We start from the raw sequence: 19526 nt of genomic DNA on the forward strand, positions 1-19526 counted from the left end.
ACATCCATCAATAAATCAATACACTGCATTCATCAAGTCATTTCATCCACTGCCCCATAAACTCAGACTGCTGTAAGCTGACCTCCAGGTGATCTTCATCTCATGTCTTCAGTTAACCTCCAGGTGACCATCAGGTGACCACCAGGTGACCTCCAGGTTATCTTCAGGTGACCTCCAGGTGATCTTCAGCTAACCTCCAGGTGACCATCAGGTGACCATCAGGTGATCTTCAGGTGACCTCCAGGTGACCATCAGGTGACTTCCAGGTGACCACCAGGTGATCTTCAGCTGACCACCAGGTGAACAACAAATCTGTAGGTGGTTTGATTCCCGTTATATCAAAAAACAGGGTTAGCCAACACGTATTTCCTCTCCAGGGGATTAACAAAGGTAAATATCATCACATCAATTATTCATTTAGCTGACGCTTTATCCAAAGCGATTTACAATTGCTGTACATGTCAGATGTCGCACGCCTCTGGAGCAACTAGGGCTTAAGTGTCTTGCTCAGGGAGACACATCTCATCTTCTCTCTTATTTAATCTAGTCTACAAAATGAGCGGTGTGGTGGTTTGCGTGAACAGGATGATCAGGGATTCTTGTGCGAGGCTGCCCCTGAACTCAGCTTAAAGTCAGACTGACTGGTGTTAATAAGTTCTGAAGTGGTCTGAAAATGAAAAAGATTTTAAGTTGACTGTGAATTACTAAAAGTGTACATTTGTCCATCTGAACATATTGAGCGGTGAGCTGTGAGCCTGAAGCTGGACTTGTGAGCGTTGATTTTAAGGTAGTAATTCTGTGTTTTCCTGTCGATATTAAGGCAGTTTGCTTCATTATGGATCTGACAGCTGATTGGTTGGTGAGATAACGTGCCTCATTGGCTTATTGTTGATGCTGTCGCCGACTTCGTCATCAGGAGTTCAGCCGGTCAGCTTAACATCACGTCTGACAGGTGAGTCCAACACCTGTCTCTATTTCTGGGGCAGTGGATAAAACCAGCCAGCCAACAACATGCCAAAATATTCTCCTTTTAAAATAGTGCTTTTTTCATCATAATAAAAGATTTTTAAATATAAAAACATCATCACTTACTGACTTGTTCTTCCACACACAGACACAGACTCTTTGAAATATAAAACATGTTTGACCGACAGATCCGGGTCCTTTTTTTACACAGAGAACACTTTATAAATATCTTTTCTTTTTAAAGTGTTCTGCTACACGACTGTCAGACTGTCAAACATCTGAATCTTTTTCAGATAGAAAAATAACAAGTAGAAAGACGACAGGAAGCTCTGCTACACCTCCCTGCACTCTGATTGGACGGCAGGACAACACCTGCACAGGCGTGTGTGTGAGCGTGGGTTACTCATGTTGTGGGGACCAAACGCAGGTTCGAGTCTCGCTTTGGCATTTTTCAGCCTCCTCAAAGGTAAATCAGTAGAAACTAAGAGATGAATCAGTTCATCTATCTGCTGATTTTCTCAACTTATTTCTTTGACAGTGTCTCAACACCTGGTTCGGGACCCACACGAGGTCAATTCAATGTCGATATGACATTTATAAAACCATTCATAAGATTAGTTTCTCATTACAAAGATAAATTCAAACAATTGCAGCTCCTCTGATGTCATGAAATACTAAAGTGTCACACATAAAGGGTAATTAGTGCATTCATTGATTAGCTGACCGTTAGTAGATCAACTTCTGTAATTCTGTGCATGTTGTGGTTATTTGGTTTCTCTCTTCTCTTTCTTCTGATGTGTGTTGGTGTTTCACGTGACAGCGTGTGAACGAGCACGGTACTGATCACAGGTATGAATGGTGATAATAAATATTCACACTGCTCTTTGTTACTGTTCATTTAACTACAGCTGGCGCTAAGAGAGGACTTTGATTAAACCTTACTGACTGTCCAGCTGACTGACAGCAGTGAAGCGTCCGCAGACTGTCAAAGAAACAACAAGAGGAAACCAGCCAGAACAAAAGGTCAGTTTTTTAACGTGAACTTTGGTGGGCGTGGCCTGATGGCTGCATCCAACCAGTTCTTACTCCCAAGTCCTCACATATGGACACATGGTCAAGACCCACTGGCATCAGTTTGTAACGCACTGGGGGGGAGGGGGGGGCTGTAGCATCGTTTATGAACGCTAAAGGTGGGTGTAGGATGTTTAACAGTAAAGTCAGAGTAAGCAAACAATGTTCATTTCCTAACCCTAACCAAGTACTTTAGGTGCCTAAACCTAAGCGAAATGTGACGTTTCACAACATTAATAAGTGCTTTTATTTTGAAAGTCTGACCAGATGTTACATATTTATTGTTGCTAACTTGACCGTAGAGCCCAAAATGTTGAAAAACAACACTGAAGGGTACCCAGGGCGTTAAAAAGCCACACCAAGGGGGTCTGACCGAGCGTCCATATGTGACGAGTTGGAGTGAGAATGTGTTTCTGTTTCGTCATCAGAACACCATGTGATGTGTCACATGTCTCTGTCTGTGTATTTCAGATGGCGGTGTCCCAGAACACGGTGGTGGTCTGTCCGGTGGCAGTTGGCGGGGCAGAGTATGGCGGCGGCTGCTTCCTCTTCCAGCTGGGCAGGATGGGCATACTGTCCTGTTTACAGAGATTCTTCTCCGGGCGCTGGCGAGCTTTTATCTCTCGACACAAAATCCTTTTCTTCTCGATCATCTCCATCATGGTGGCGTCTCCGCACAGCCACGGCATCTGGAAACGGAAAGGAGCTCAACATCAACATGTCCACAACCGGGGATGGCACAGAGAGACTCAGAGTCCTCCTGAGTCTCTCTGTGGAGGTCTGAGTCTCTGTGTGGAGGTTAGAGTCTCTGTGTGGAGGTTAGAGTCTCTTTGTGGAGGTTAGAGTCTCTTTGTGGAGGTTAGTCTCTTTGTGGGCGTTTGAGTCTCTTTGTGGGCGTTTGAGTCTCTTGTGGGCGTTTGAGTCTCTTTTTGGAGGTGTGAGTCTCTTTGTGGAGGTTAGAGTCTCTTTGTGGGGGTTTGAGTCTCTTTGTGGGCGTTTTAGTCTCTTTGTGGGCGTTTGAGTCTCTTTTTGGAGGTGTGAGTCTCTTTTTGGAGGTGTGAGTCTTTTTGTGGGGGATTGAGTCTCTTTGTGGAGATTTGAGTCTCTTTGTGGGGTTTGAGTCTCTCTTTGGGGGTTTGAGTCTCTTTGTGGGGGTTTGAGTCTCTTTGTGGGCGTTTGAGTCTCTTTTTGGAGGTGTGAGTCTCTTTTTGGAGGTGTGAGTCTCTTTTGGAGGGGTGAGTCTTTTTGTGGGGGATTGAGTCTCTTTGTGGAGATTTGAGTCTCTCTTTGGAGGTTTGAGTCTCTCTGTGGAGGTTTGAGTCTCTCTGTGGGGGTTTGAGTCTCTTTGCGGGGGTTTGAGTCGTTCGTGGGGGTTTCATTCTCTCTGTGGAGGTTTGAATCTCTATGTGGATGTTTGAGTCTGTCTGTGGAGGTTTGAGTCTCTGGAAGGTTAACATTTTGTGGGGTTTGAGTCTGTTTGTGGAGGTTATGAGTCTCTTTGTGGGGTTTGAGTCCCTCTGTGGGGGTTTGAGTCTCTCTGTAGGGTTTGAGTCTCTCTGTGGGGGTTTTGAGTTTCTTTGTGGGGGTTTGACTCTCTTTGGGGGTTTGAGTCTCTCTGTGGAGGTCTGAGTCTCATTGTGGAGTTTTGACTCTCTCTTTGGGGGTCCGAGTCTCTCTGTGGAGGTCTGAGTGTCATTGTGGAGTTTTGACTCTGTCTTTGGGGGTCCGAGTCTCTTTGTGGAGGTGTGAGTCTCTCTGTGGGGGTTTGAGTCTCTCTGTGGGGGTTTGAGTCTCTTTGTGGAGGTTTGAGTCTCTTTGTGGGGATTTGAATCTCTTGATGGAGGTTTGAGTCTCTCTGTGGGGATTTGAATCTCTTGGTGGGGGTTTGAGTCTCTTTGTGGGGATTTGAATCTCTTGGTGGAGGTTTGAGTCTCTTTATGGAGGTTTGAGTCTCTCTGTGGGGGTTTGAGTCTCTCTGTGGGGATTTGAATCTCTTGATGGAAGTTTGAGTCTCTCTTTGGGGGTTTGAGTCTCTCTGTGGAGGTTTGAGTCTCTTTGTGGGGATTTGAATCTCTTTGTGGGGATTTGAGGCTCTTGGTGGAGGTTTGAGTCTCTTTGTGGGGATTTGAATCTCTTGGTGGAGGTTTGAGTCTCTTTATGGAGGTTTGAGTCTCTCTGTGGGGGTTTGAGTCTCTCTGTGGGGATTTGAATCTCTTGATGGAGGTTTGAGTCTCTCTGTGGGGGTTTGAGTCTCTCTGTGGAGGTTTGAGTCTCTTTGTGGGGATTTGAATCTCTTTGTGGGGATTTGAGGCTCTTGGTGGAGGTTTGAGTCTCTCTGTGGGATTTGAATCTCTTGGTGGAGGTTTGAGTCTCTCTGTGGGGGTTTAAATCTCTTGGTGGAGGTTTAAGTCTCTTTGTGGAGGTTTGAGTCTGTTTGTGGAGGTTTTGAGTGAGTTTGTGATGGTTTTGAGTGAGTTTGTGATGGTTTTGAGTAAGTTTTTGGTAGTTTTGAGTCTCTGTGTAGTCGTTTTCTCTCTTTGTGGTTGTGTGTTTGTTTGGCATTTCTTTGTGGTGTTTTGGTTGGCTCTTGCTGTGTGATGTCATCTCCTGTGGGAGGGCAGTTTTTGTAGCATCCAGTTAAAAACATTCCTTTTGTCAGTGTTAAAAAGTGTGTGTAAAACAGTTTTTGTCCTGGTGTTTTGCTGTGGCGCTGAAGTGTCAGCTGTGAGAAATCAGACAGACAGACACAGACAGACAGACTGAAGTTTATTTTTCCCTCTCAGGTTGTCAGTATGAAGCCTACATTACACTGATCTGATTTACATTTTAACTATGATAACAGGTGATGTGTATGAGATACACTTCAGGTAAAATTCAGATCTAATCTGACAGAATAGAAACAGATTTTAATCAAATTAAAAGAAGAAATTAAAAATCATGACTGAAGCTTCAGTCTGATGTTTTAACTCTTAATTTGGTGAAATAAAATATTTTCTCCTCCATAGCAAATATTTACACACAACGTTACACATACAAATCTACAGCTTTACAACCTGGAGTTTAAAAAGCCTTTTTCATTTAAAAACAGAACAACAAACAACAACGTGCTTGAAACATGAGTGAATTCTCTGAAATGTAAAAGATCTCAGTCAGCTGGCTGAGGTGGGGTTACATTGCGATGGGTTAGGCTTTAGAGTAGCATGGGAGCAGCGTGAGAGTTTATTTTCATATATGGTATAGTTAGGTGAGATTAGCGTGTAAATAATTTGTAAGTGATGAAGTTTTAATGAGATTGAATGTATTAAAGTGTGTCAGTATGAGTTCAGTCAGCATTTGTTTAATGTTAGTGTAAAGTTAGTTTAATGTTAGTATCAATAATTAAACTTTGTTAGTATCAGTATTACTTCAGTATTACTTACTGTTTATATCTTCAGATTCCTTCTAGTGTCTGTGTTGAGACACAATACAAAAAACATTTCATTTAAACAACAAATATTTTACACAAAAGTCAAATTAGAAAATGTCCTTTGAAGGAAGTAAAGAAAACACTTTGTTTACATGTTTCCTTGTTGACATGTTTACATGTCAGATGTCAGTCAGCTGATGGATCGAAGCTTCTGTCCGCCTGTAAAATAGTTTTATGTTCTGTTGTTCAGTGAAGTTGAATCCTGTGTGAAATATAAAGTTTCTATTTATCTTTCTATTTAAAATAAAACTGATTAAACAAATGAATCGAAATGACCAGACAAGTAACACAGGTACAGACAGGTAGACACACAGGTAGACAGACAGGTGTTTTACAGGTTTACCTGGCTGAGGGCGGGTGATGCGGCTCATGCAGGTGACGTGGCGTCCCACCTGTGAAGGAACTCCTGACGTTGAGGCTGAACGGCCGAGTTTACACACCAACTTTGATTCTGCAGAGAAGATTATTTTTAGATTAATCCGCTGAAACCAGTTTCACCTGGTATGTGTCACCTGAGGTTCACCTGTCTGAAATCAATCAGGAGACCAAACCAACCAGGTTATTCCTCAGAAAAAATTATTCATGACCCGGAACATGTTGCATTCACTGACGTCACATTCTTTTCTTTATAAGCAGTGTTGGGCAGTAAATCAGTTACGTGAAGGCTTAGCTTTTTACTTTAGTTTTTGGGATTACAACGTTGATCTATCTTCACTCGAGCTTCTCGGCAGCTAGATTCAGTGCACATTCTGTTCCAGTATTGTTAGCGCATTGGCACTACTTCATATTTAGATAAAAATCAGACAAAACTGGACATTGATGGGAGAAAAAAGCGAGGAGGTTAAACTACCTGGTGAGTTCAGAAAACATGTGTATGTAACTTTATTCCAGCTATTATTGTAATTTACTGTGACCATGTTAGCATAGCATAGCCCTGATCGATTCGAACTCCATTCAGAAAACAAACATTTTAGAAGTTGTTGTCCTGCTGTCTTGCCGACAGACCTGACAAAGCATGAATTCATATGTTTAACAAATCTGCATCACATTGTAGTTATTTCGGCAAACTGTTTCATCCTTCTGCCATGTGAGTCGCCGTTTCTCATTTCTTCTCTTTCTGTGCGTATGCATGGTTCAGAGTTTACTTACAGGACGCACATTTTCCCGTCAAGTTTGGTTTTTATCGATCACAACCTTTGCTTGGGAAGTGGCGTACGCACGTTTCCAACCCTGTGTTGTACGTACACACTGTTTATAAATGAGAGCCCTGGTCTGAGAGGCTGCAGTATTTTCAGTTTGAATCCTCAGGTTAATTATTGTGGATTCATTTAAAAAATGAGCTGCTGAAGTTGGGGTGGGAAGAGTAATAAAGTAATGTAACGAGAATTGTAACTAGTTACTTTTAATACCCAGTAATAAGTGAAGTATTATTACTTTATTAAGGACAATTTCTGAGTAACTTGCCCAACACTGTTCATTAGACACATACACCTGACATCCTCATGTTTCCCTGTAGTTGTAGTTGCTGACTGACCCACCTCCTCCTCCTCCTCCACCTCCTCCTCCAGACAGCATCATTGTGGGGCTGACAGACGATCTCCCCATCCTGCTGGAAACTGGACTTGACTGTCCATCTCTGTCTTTACTGTCATGTCTGGGCAGAGACCTGGAGTCTCCTACAGAGACACAACAAGACAAAGACAGACACAATGACACAATAAAAGCTTCCGTTTCATTGCACAGTAATCAATCTGTAAGACAGAGAACCAGCGGAATCGTATTATAATAATAAAGAAGGTATGAGCGCCTGTAAGATACGTTTGAGAGCCTGTAAGATTGTTTGAGAGCCTGTAAGATACGTATGAGCGCCTGTAAGATTATATGAGAGCCTGTAAGATATGCATGAGAGCCTGTAAGATACAAATGAAAGCCTGTGAGATACATATGAGAGCCTGTAAGATACATATGAGAGCCTGTAGAAATGTATGAGAGCCTGTGAGATACGTATGACAACCTCTAAGATATGTATGAGAACCTGTAAGATATGTATGAGAGCCTGTGAGATACGTATGACAACCTCTAAGATATGTATGAGAACCTGTAAGATATGTATGAGAGCCTGTGAGATACGTATGAGAGCCTGAAAGATATGCATGAGAGCCTATAAGATACGTATGAGAGCCTGTAAGAATGTTTCAGAGCATGTTAGATTGTAAGAGAGCATGTAAGATACAAATGAGAGCCTGTGAGAAACGTATGAGAGCCTGTATGATACGTATGAGAGCCTGTATGATTGTTTGAGAGCCTTTAAGATATGTATGAGAGCCTGGAAAATACATATGAGAGCCCATAAGATATGCATGAGAGCCTGTAAGATATGTATGAGAGCCTGTAAGATATGTATGAGAGCCTGTAAGATATGTATGAGAGCCTGTAAGATATATATATGAGCCTGTAAGATATATGTATGAGAGCCTGGAAGATATGTATGAGAGCCTGGAAGATATATGTATGAGAGCCTGTAAGATATGTATGAGAGCCTGGAAGATACATATGAGAGCCTGGAAGATATGCATGAGAGCCCATAAGATATGCATGAGAGCCTGTAAGTATATGTATGAGAGCCTGTAAGATATGTATGAGAGCCTGTGAGATTGTTTGAAAGCCTGTAAGATATGTATGAGAGCCTTTAAGATATGTATAACAACTTGTAAGATATGTATGAGCCTGTAAGATATGTATAATGGTGCTTTCAGACCAAAAGTTAAACTAGTGTTCGGGGCAGTGAGTTTATATGCAAAGTAAATGCAAAGACGCGTAGAGACGCGATTTCCTGTTGGGCGGCGCAAAGCAAGGTGAAGGGGGCAGTTCCGGCGACATGAAGGCTTAGCTTTTTACTTTAGTTTTTGGGATTACAACGTTGATTTATCTTCACTCAAGCTTCTCGGCAGCTAGATTCAGTGCACATTCTGTTCCAGTATTGTTAGTGCATTTGGCACTACTTCATATTTGGATAAAAACCAGACAAAACTGGACAGTGACGGGAGAAAAAAAGCGAGGAGATTGAACTACCTGGTGAGTTCAGAAAACATGTGTATGTAACTTTATTCCAGCTATTGTTGTACTTTACTGTGACCAAGTTAGCATAGCATAGCCCTGATCGATACGAACTCCATTCAGAAAACAAACATTTTAGAAGTTGTTGTCCTGCTGTCTTGCCGACAGACCTGACAAAGCATGAATTCATATGTTTAACAAATCTGCATCACATTGTAGTTATTTCGGCAAACTGTTTCATCCTTCTGCCATGTGAGTCGCCGTTTCTCATTTCTTCTCTTTCTGTGCGTATGCATGGTTCAGAGTTTACTTACAGGACGCACATTTTCCCGTCAAGTTTGTTTTTTATCGATCACAACCTTTGCTTGGGAAGTAGCGTACGCACGTTTCCAACCCTGCATGAATTCATATGTTTAACAAATCTGCATCACATTGTAGTTTTTTCGGCATCAGTTTGATCCATTTATTGCAATTTAATCACAGCAAAATGTTTACTTTGGGTTCATACAGTTGTAGTAATGGCAAGTTGTGTTTATTCGCGTTATCGCGTTGTGTGTGAACACTCCAGGGATGCCCAGCGATAAAACTCTGCGAGGAAAACGTTGCGTGGATTAAATTCGCGTTTGGTCTGAATGCACTGTAAGAGCCTGTGAGATACGTATGACAACCTGTAAAATGTGTATGAGAGCCTGTATATGTACGAGAGCCTGTGAGATACGTATGAGAGCCTGTAAGATATGTATGAGAGCCTGGGAGATACGTATCAGAGCCTAAAAGATTGTATGAGAGCCTATAAGATACGCATGAGCCTGTAAGATATGTATGAGAGGCTGTGAGATACGTATGAGCTTTTCTTCCAAGATGGCGATGCGTATAGCTGCCCCGATGTTTGTATTTTGTTTTGTTTTTGTGTCTTGATTCATTTTTCGGCTGTGATTCCCGGAACTATTTCACCTGAGAAGAGCTCATGAACATCAGAGGAACAACTCCAGAGGATTTAGTTCCTACTTTCTCACATCATCAGTGGAGTTATTGAACATTTTGGTGAAGGGTGGGAAGCTTCAAAGGAGAGAAAAGAGCCGGGTTGCTTGTGCGTCTTCGCCGGCGGGGACTCTGCACACTGCTACCGGCAATTTCTCTCCACTGTGCGCTCACTGTGCAACAACTGGATGAACTTCAGATACTGGATCTATTTTGGGACCTATTCTATATTCTCTGTTTTTATAAATGATTTAGGTAAGGATGTTCAAGCAAAAATACACTTCTATGCTGATGACACTGTCATTTATATACTCATGCTCCTTCCATAGCACAGGCTTTGCAAGAGCTTCACACTGCATTTCAGTCATTACAAACTGCTCTGTTCAATTTAAATTTGTTTTAAATACTCAGAAAACGAAGTTCATGGTCTTCTCAAAATCTCGCCTACAGTTGCTTGAGGATTTAACATTTTTACGTCTGATGGTAATCCATTGAAGGGGTACCCAGTACTTGGGAATATGGATAGACAATAACTTTTATTTAATGTACATATTGCTAATCTAGTTAGGAAGCTCAATGTGAAGATTGACTTTATTAACAATATTAGATAATGGGACAAATAGATAGTGAAATAGATGAAGTATGAAACATGAAATAAAATAATCAGTAATCAGGTTAGTATTAGTTACAATGTCAGACATACAAAACAATGTAAGTGTCTACTGATAACAGAATAAAAGAAAGAAAGAAATACATTTCTCTCAACCCCATCTGCCTTGACCAGTTGGGGTTGAGAGAGCAAGAGAGAGAGGGCTGGGATGATAGGGGGGAGCAGCCAACACAATAACCACACAGAAATACAGACGTTAACAGAAGTTAATAGTGGTACAGAGTGAAAAAGAATAATGATACTTATAATTATGAAATATTAATGATAATAATAATAACAGCATTAGTAATAATAAATTTGTATCAAAGATGGTTGAGCAGGAACATGGTAGCAGTAGGAGCTCATAAACACGATCCAGAGCCAGAGCAGTGACCGGCCTGCTGCTGTGTGTTCTGATGCATTTATTTAATAAAATGATCTTCAGTCAGACTGACAGACACTCGCCACCACGGCAACAAATTAACTGATAATCCTGCTTGTTCCATCTTTCTGTTCTAACAGAATTATTGAAATTACTTTTCTCATCAGATTAGTTTATCCTGACAGTCTGCAGTCTGACTGATGGTGAGACGATGGAGACAACAGAGAGTCTCATTAGTTTAGAGGTCATCAGTTCAGGTTTGTTGTAGGCCGACAGGCCAACGCTGAAACTCTTTGGAACGATTTGGTTTTGTTTTTCTATATTGAATCAGGGTTACACTTATCACACACATAGCTGAGGTACAGAGAAGTGAAGCATATTTGAAAGGCATTGTATTACTCTGATATTGTTACCTGTCGTTGCTTCTTTCTATAAATGTGTTTAGACAGAAGGTTTGAGAGCCTGCTCTGACTGTAGTAAAGCAAGGCACCAGACATTCACTCATTATGAGTGATGGTGCTCTAACATTGCCATACCTGCCTCCTGACCCTTCCTTCAGCACCTGTCCATCTGATGTAGTACTGATATTATAATGATGAGTGTTTATCTCACCCAGCCCGTGTCTACCTGATGTAACACTGTCATACAGTTGGTTTGAAACCAATGTAATACTGGTGTAGTATTGGTGTACTGACACACTACTGAGTATTTACCTTCACTGTGTCTGCTCTTCCTGCCTCCCGTTCCTTTTTTTACTACCTGTCTACCTGAGTAAACAGGTTGTTGAGTTCGTCCAGTGGGCTTGTGGGAGTCTGTGACCTTATCGACACGTTCTGCATGGAGCCGTGGGTGGATGAGGAGTTACTGAGTTTAGCCCCGCCCTCCCCGGCCCTGTGTGAAGACGAGGAAGAGGAAGATGAAGAGCGGGGCATACTTCCTCCTGCCATCAAAGCGTCGTACGGTGGTGGTCTCTTCAGGCTCAGAGGAGTCAGAGAGCGCCCCATGCTGACCGGGGAAGGACATGCTGATTGGCTGCGGGGGTAGCCATGACCACCATGAGCGGAGCCAGATGACTTGTAAAAGTTGGAGGGGAGAGGCGGAGCAGACGAGCGGCCGGAGGAAGTGATGGTGTGGGTGGAGGGCAGATCCCGGTCCCGTTCTCGATCCCGGTCCCGTTCCCGTTCTCGATCCCGTTCTCGTTCCCGTTCTCGTTCCCGTTCTCGATCCCGGTCTCGCTCCTTTCGGTGGTGGTGGAGCTCTGTGGATGTTCACCACCTGACTTGCTATAGGAGACATTGTCCATCATGGGCAGCCGGGTGACATCTAACGGGGTGAGGGGAGACTCATCGAGTTGGGGAGCACTGAGCGGGGGCGGGGGGGAAGACAAGCAGCGGTGGGCGGTGAGTCAGGAGGTTGGGGAAAGGTGGAGGGATGTCACAAAGAGAGCTGCGGGATGACCAGGCTTCAGGATCCATGATGGCGGACTGAGCGTCCTGCAGGAAGTCCTCCAACATTGGATACTTCATCTCCTCGTACACCGACTCGTTCTGCTCGTCCTCCCCGGCTTCCTGACCTTTCAGCTCTCGCAGGATGTTTCCCACCATCTCGATGTAGACGGGTTCCTCGTCGTCCGTGTCTCTCGACGCCGGACTCTGACTCTGGGAGGAAGATTTGTCCCATCGCAAGGAAGACTTACGGATGTAAGATTCATCAAAGGAGGTGCTGAGCTGAGTGTTCGGGTTCCTTTTGGGTTTGGGTGGAGGCATCTTCTTGTAGTCCTCACTGTAGAGATGGCATCGAGCTGCAGACATACAGACAGTGAATAATCTTAAACCTGGAAACAGCACATAACTCTCTCAAATCTAAAACATGGAAATGTCCCTTTAACCCAAGGTTGAGTTTAACCAGCAGGTGACTTGTTTTAACCGGCAGGTGCCAAGTTTAACCAGCAGGTGTCAGGTTTAACCGACAGGTGTCAAGTTTAACCGGCAGGTGTCAGATTTAACCGGCAGCTGACTTGTTTAACCGACAGGTGTCAGGTTTAACCGGCAGCTGACTTGTTTAACCGACAGGTGTCAGGTTTAACCGGCAGCTGACTTGTTTAACCGACAGGTGTCAGGTTTAACCGGCAGCTGACTTGTTTAACCGACAGGTGTCAAGTTTAACCGGCAGGTGTCTGGTTTAACCGGCAGGTGACTTGTTTAACTGGCAGTTGTCAGGTTTAACCGGCAGGTGACTTGTTTAACCGGCAGGTGTCAGGTTTAACCGGCAGCTGACTTGTTTAACCGGCAGGTGTCAGGTTTAACCGGCAGCTGACTTGTTTAACCGACAGGTGTCAAGTTTAACCGGCAGGTGTCTGGTTTAACCGGCAGGTGTCAGGTTTAACCAACAGGTGTCAGATTTAACCGGTTTAACCAACAGGTGTCAGGTTTAACCAGCAGGTGTCAGGTTTAACCAACAGGTGTCAGATTTAACCGGTTTAACCACCAGGTGTCTGGTTTAACCAGCAGTGTCAGGTTTAACCGGCAGGTGTCAGGTTTAACCAGCAGGTGTCAGGTTTAACTGGCAGGTGTCAGGGTTTAACCAGCAGGTGTCACGTTTAACCACCAGGTGTCAGGGTTTAACCAGCAGTGTCAGGTTTAACTGCAGGTGTCTGGTTTAACTGGCAGGTGTCTGGTTTAACCGGTTTAACCAACAGGGGTCAGGTCTAACCAGCAGGTGCCAGGTTTAACCAGTTGAACCAACAGGTGTCTGGTTTAACCAGCAGGTGTCTGGTTTAACTGGCAGGTGTCAGGTTTAACCAGCAGGTGTCAGGTTTAATCGTTTAACCAACAGGTGTCAGGTTTAACTGGCAGGTGCCAGGCTTAACCAGCAGGTGTCAAGTTTAACCGGCAGGTGTCAGGTTTAACCAACAGGTGTCAGATTTAATCGGTATAACCAGCAGGTGTCAAGTTTAACCTGTTTAACCAACAGGTGTCTGGTTTAACCGGTTTAACCAGCAGGTGTCAGGTTTAACCAGCAGTGTCTGGTTTAACCAGCAGGTGTCTGGTTTAACTGGCAGGTGTCTGGTTTAACCGGCAGGTGTCTGGTTTAACCAGCAGGTGTCTGTTTAACCAGCAGGTGTCTGGTTTAACTGGCAGGTGTCTGGTTTAACCGGCAGGTGTCAGGTTTAACCGGCAGGTGTCGGGTTTAACTGGTAGGTGGCAGGTTTAACCAGCAGGTGTCAGGTTTAACTAGTTTAACTGGCAGGTATCTGGTTTAACCAGCAGGTGTCAGGTTTAACCGTTTAACCAACAGTGTCAGGTTTAACCAGCAGGTGTCAGGTTTAACTGGCAGGTGTCAGGTGTAACCAGCAGGTATCGGGTTTAACCAGCAGGTGTCAGGTTTAACTGGCAGGTGTCAGGTTTAACCAGCAGGTATCGGTTTAACCAGCAGGTGTCAGGTTTAACCAGCAGGTGTCAGGTTTAACCAGCAGGTGTCAGGTGTAACCGGCAGGTGGCAGGTTTAACCGGTTTAACTAGCAGGTGTCTGGTTTAACCAGCAGGTGTCTGGTTTAACCAGCAGGTGTCAGGTTTAACCAGCAGGTATCGGGTTTAACCAGCAGGTTTTGTGTTCTCACCTTCAGCCTGCTCTGGCGTCTCTTTGGTGTCTTGGGTGTCCCTCTTGGTGACCCCGGGCCCTCCGTTCACCGTTTCAGAGCTGCTGCTCAGTTTGGTGTTGGGGTCTCTCTTGGGTTTGGGCGGTGGTTGTTTTCGGTTGTGGTTGGAGTCGTCGTCTCCTCCGCCCACGGAGTGGAGGGACTGGGATCGGACAGTAAAGCCCTGACTCGGGGGGAGGCAGGCGGTCCTGTGGTGCCGGCATTGTCATGAAACCCATCCTGAAATGTTTCCCAGAATATGCCCCGTCTGTTGCCATGGCAACATCTTCACCAATCCTGGATGGACCAATAGAAAGACACGTCAGTGTTGTACAATCATCAACCAATCACACAACATTTTATAAACTACACACAAGCCTTGTGTTGATGTGACAAACCTAAACAGTTGATACTAACGACACTGTTCCACTGGACTGAAGCCTTCTTACTTTCTCTGTTAACCTGATTAAAGTTACCTCTGACAACGAAGTTCTTTCATAGCTACTTCAGCAGTAGCATCTGGAGGTACATAAGCTGCAACAGCAACAATGAAAGTAAACTTGCGCAGTAGGCCTGCTTTTAATGATGAGGTACTCCAGACTGGCAGAGCAGTGGGCACCAACCATCATAGAGTGCATGCACCATGTTTCATTTACGTAAATACGCTGCTGCTGCTACTCTGTCGGCCCTGAAGATAGTTCCAGATTCACCATTTTACAGGTCTCCGTGAAGAACATGAAGCCTTCTCTGTGTGAGGGACCAGATCTTCAGCTTGTTCACCAGAGACCGTGGGTTGGTGAGGAAGTTGCCGGCTGGAGCTTTCCTGTGTGGGTTTATCTCTAGCTTAGCACCCATCTTTGTTCACGGTCGCCAACACTGTGTTCTCTGTAGCTTTGGAGTGGAAGTTGAAAAGATAGTCCAAACTCTGTTGGAGAACCGATGGTTGAGGTCCGAAGTGACTGTTCGCTGTAAGTGAAGCTCGCACAACTAAATTGGGGAAACACGCAGGAAGTAACCTGAAAAACTACCACTATTTTTAAAATCTGGTAAGACGCCGAGCCTCGTGATGCACTCGTACCACCATCTTGAGTACGTATGTTGTTGAGCTTTTTCCTCCATCTTTACATTTATTTAAATCGTGGTAGTGACATTGTGACTCCCTTTTTGTTCAGCAGTAAAGCAAGACAAACTGCAGCTTCTCTTAATGTCAATCTGACTGGGATTATGTTCAGGTTCAGGGGCCTCATTTAATAACCAGCGCATATGAAAAAACAGACTGACCCAACAGAAACGCTCTACCCAGCTACAACTGCATATACTTATGCAACATTTCTTTCTGCATTTTTAAGGTTTTCTGTGTTTTTACCTCTTGATGGCTTCGTCCTGTCGTCTCTTCTTCTGGTGTTTCTCCTGCAGGTAGGTCCAGTTGGTCTGGTTACGAATGCGGTCGCTCTCTCTGGCGATGTCGGAGGCATTTTGGATCACCAGACCGTCGTATGTTCGAAGGCCGCTGTCCTCCACGTACTGAAAAAACCTCCTGAAGGAAGACGTCTCCTCCTGAGACGTCATGACTCCCCAAAGACCTGAGGAGAGCATCAGACAGGACCACATGACCGAGGGAAACACTGACCACATTTTGTCCAACAGTCTTTCTGTAGGAAGATTCTGTCTTGTTTTTAAATTCACAGAAACACAGAGCTCATCCAGGTGAGTCAGCAGGAATCATTTCTAATTTCTGTCTGGAAAAATTAAGATCCACTTTAATTTAAAATGAATGAAACATTAAACTTCCTGAAGAGTCTCAGTCGCTAGTTTTAAGTCTTCTTCAACACAGCATGATGTTCATTTAGTAAATTATGGTCCCATTTAGAGGAACAGAGACCAGGAAGCAGGGGAGGCTTTAGGGCGGGGCTACAAGCTGATTGACAGACCTCGACCATGTACATTTAACCAGCGCCATGACCTCGTGTTTCCACTCAAGCTTCGACCCTCGTCTGTTTTCACTTCATCAAACGTCCGTTCAGCGTTCGGTTGGACAAAGAGATCAAATTCATGGCTACGTCACGCCTCACTCCCCCCCGGTGCCACCCTCTCGTCCATTTTTGCTCACTTCTGGTTCCAAAAAACCAAAATGGCGACGGCCAAAATACAGAATTCAAGGCGTCAGAATGGCGTTCCATAAACCAACGGGTGACATCACGGTGGCCACGCCCCTTCTTTTAAAACAGTTTATGGACCTGTATATAACGTATGAAAAAGTGGTGATGAGGGATCCCTGGGATGAAATTCCCAACACTGTGTGAAGAAATGAAATGAGCGCCACCTTCAGCAGCTGCAGCACTATAGAACACACATTACTGATCAGTGATCCATTCTGGACAGAACAGGTGCTTCTACTCGAAGTATCTTCTGATGCTGTTACTTGTGTACTTGCAGGACTTTTACTGTTTTACTTGAAACCTACTGTGAAACCTTTGTGACTGCTCGCAATATAAAGAGAGTGAAGCCTCTCTCTCTGTCTCCTGGTGTCTCTCTATCCCTCCCCCCTCTCTCTCTGTCTCCTGGTGTCTCTCTATCCCTCCCCCCTCTCTCTCTGTCTCCTGGTGTCTCTCTATCCCTCCCCCCTCTCTCTCTGTCTCCTGGTGTCTCTCTATCCCTCCCCCCCTCTCTCTCTGTCTCCTGGTGTCTCTCTATCCCTCCCCCCTCTCTCTCTGTCTCCTGGTGTCTCTCTATCCCTCCCCCCTCTCTCTCTGTCTCCTGGTGTCTCTCTATCCCTCCCCCCTCCCCCCTCTCTCTCTGTCTCCTGGTGTCTCTCTATCCCTCCCCCCTCTCTCTCTGTCTCCTGGTGTCTCTCTATCCCTCCCCCCTCTCTCTCTGTCTCCTGGTGTCTCACTATCCCTCCCCCCTCCCCCCCTCTCTCTCTGTCTCCTGGTGTCTCTCTATCCCTCCCTCCTCTCTCTCTGTCTCCTGGTGTCTCTCTATCCCTCCCCCCTCCCCCCTCTCTCTCTGTCTCCTGGTGTCTCTCTATCCCTCCCCCCTCCCCCCTCTCTCTCTGTCTCCTGGTATCTCTCTATCCCTCCCCCCTCCCCCTCTCTCTCTGTCTCCTGGTGTCTCTCTATCCCTCCCCCTCTCTCTCTGTCTCCTGGTGTCTCTCTATCCCTCCCCCCTCCCCCCTCTCTCTCTGTCTCCTGGTGTCTCTCTATCCCTCCCCCCTCCCCCCTCTCTCTCTGTCTCCTGGTATCTCTCTATCCCTCCCCCCTCCCCCCTCTCTCTCTGTCTCCTGGTGTCTCTCTATCCCTCCCCCTCTCTCTCTGTCTCCTGGTGTCTCTCTATCCCTCCCCCCTCCCCCCTCTCTCTCTGTCTCCTGTGTCTCTCTATCCCTCCCCCCTCTCTCTCTGTCTCCTGGTATCTCTCTATCCCTCCCCCCTCCCCCCTCTCTCTCTGTCTCCTGGTGTCTCTCTATCCCTCCCCCTCTCTCTCTGTCTCCTGGTGTCTCTCTATCCCTCCCCCCTCCCCCCTCTCTCTCTGTCTCCTGGTGTCTCTCTATCCCTCCCCCCTCCCCCTTCTTCTAAAAATGGATCAAGGAGTCAGCTGGTGGTAACCTAGCAACAGCAGCATCTCTCAGAGGAGCATGATGTAATGCTTCTGAGGGGGAGGAGGAGGAGGAAGAGGAGAGAATCCACCTCCACCTCACTGGTTTGGTGTCCATGGTCAGCCCGGTCCACGTCACAATGTGGATCTACGGCTTTTCTCCGTAGCAGTGGTGGCTGATGGGTAATGTAGTCTTCTGCTATCCAAAACTGACCCACATCTCAGAGTAGGAGGAGAAATGGAAACATTATTTGTACTTCTGGTTCTCCTGTCGGATGATCAAGGACATGTTGTGTTGAGAAATGTCGTGGAAAGAAAACCTTATTTGAGATATATGACATCACTGGAGGACTCTCATGTCAGACCTGAACTAAAGATCATGTGATCAGATTCTCATTAATAAGTTCAGAGAATCAGAGCGTGAAAGAAAGTCAGGTGATGTGACGCAGCCAATAGAAAAGAAGAAGCGCTCCACCTGCTGCTGTGGTCCTCCTCCTCCTCCTCCTCCTCCTCTTCCTCCTCCTCCTCCTCGTCCTCCCCTTCTTCCTCATCCTCTTCCTCCTCGTCCTCCTCCTCCTCCTCCTCATCCTCCCCTTCTTCCTCTTCCTCTTCCTCCTCGTCCTCTTCTTCCTCCTCCTCCTCCTCCTCCTCCTCTTCCTCCTCTTCCTCCTCCTCCTCCTCCTCCTCCTCCTCATCCTCCTCTTCCTCCTCTTCCTCCTCCTCCTCTTCCTCTTCTTCTTCCTCCTCCTCCTCCTCCTCCTGCTCTTCCTGCTCTTCCTCCTCCTCCTCCTCCTCCTCTTCCTCTTCTTCTTCTTCCTCCTCCTCCTCCTCCTCCTCCTCCTCCTCTTCTTCCTCCTCCTCCTCCTCCTCCTGCTCTTCCAGCTCTTCCTCCTCCTCCTCCTCCTCCTCATCCTCTTCTTCTTCCTCCTCCTCCTCCTCATCCTCTTCTTCTTCCTCCTCCTCCTCCTCCTCCTCCTCCTCCTGCTCTTCCTGCTCTTCCTCCTCCTCCTCCTCCTCCTCCTCCTCCTCCTCTTCCTCTTCTTCCTCCTCCTCCTCCTCCTCCTCCTGCTCTTCCTGCTCTTCCTCCTCCTCCTCCTCCTCCTCTTCCTCTTCTTCTTCTTCCTCCTCCTCCTCCTCCTCCTCCTCCTCCTCCTCCTCCTCCTCTTCCTCTTCCTCCTCCTCCTCCTCCTCCTGCTCTTCCAGCTCTTCCTCCTCCTCCTCCTCCTCCTCCTCCTCTTCCTCTTCCTCCTCCTCCTCCTCCTCCTGCTCCTCCTCCTCAGGATCCTGTTTACCATCTGTGCAGAACCGGTTTCAGGTGTGACCACAGGAACATGGAAACGACAGCAGACGTGTTTCAGCTCTGACCCACACGTGAAGCTAATTTAACCAACCCGACGCTCTGATGACGACCTTTGACCCTGAACTCCATCCCAGCACCTGCCAATCATGTGTATTGATCATTCATTAATGTATTGAAAACATCTCTGCAACAAAAAGAGTTTAACTGACCTGATGAAGTAAAACACGATTCCCTTTAATCAGTGAAGCGGCTTCGACGCAGAGCCGCTTCCTGTTTGACCTGTGACCTTCTGTTGTCACCGCTCCTGAGGTTTCTGCTGTTGGCTCCATTAAATTTAAATGAAATCAATTAAGAGACGTTAAACTAACAGCTCGCAACGACATCATATGTCACCAGGTCTGCTTTCATCGTGGTTACGCATAGCTT

At 45.7% G+C, this 19526-nt stretch overlaps 1 protein-coding gene and 1 pseudogene across 1 annotated transcript; both read right to left on the minus strand.

Moving 5' to 3' along the window:
- Nucleotides 1-2071: 2071 nt before the first annotated feature.
- The window catches only part of LOC119882416, an 18584-nt pseudogene continuing 1129 nt past the window's right edge, over nucleotides 2072-19526 (minus strand).
- LOC119882415 (cilia- and flagella-associated protein 251-like) lies at nucleotides 18347-18970 on the minus strand (the record flags this gene model as incomplete). Its single annotated transcript, XM_038692443.1, has 1 exon — nucleotides 18347-18970. A coding segment is annotated over one exon (624 nt), but the record flags the coding sequence as incomplete, so codon positions are not given.

The sequence above is a fragment of the Micropterus salmoides genome, unplaced genomic scaffold (genome assembly GCF_014851395.1).
Source record: "Micropterus salmoides isolate LMB-PRFRI ecotype aquatic unplaced genomic scaffold, ASM1485139v1 Ms_hic_scaffold_3, whole genome shotgun sequence".
In the NCBI taxonomy this organism is placed as follows: Eukaryota; Metazoa; Chordata; class Actinopteri; order Centrarchiformes; family Centrarchidae; genus Micropterus; species Micropterus salmoides.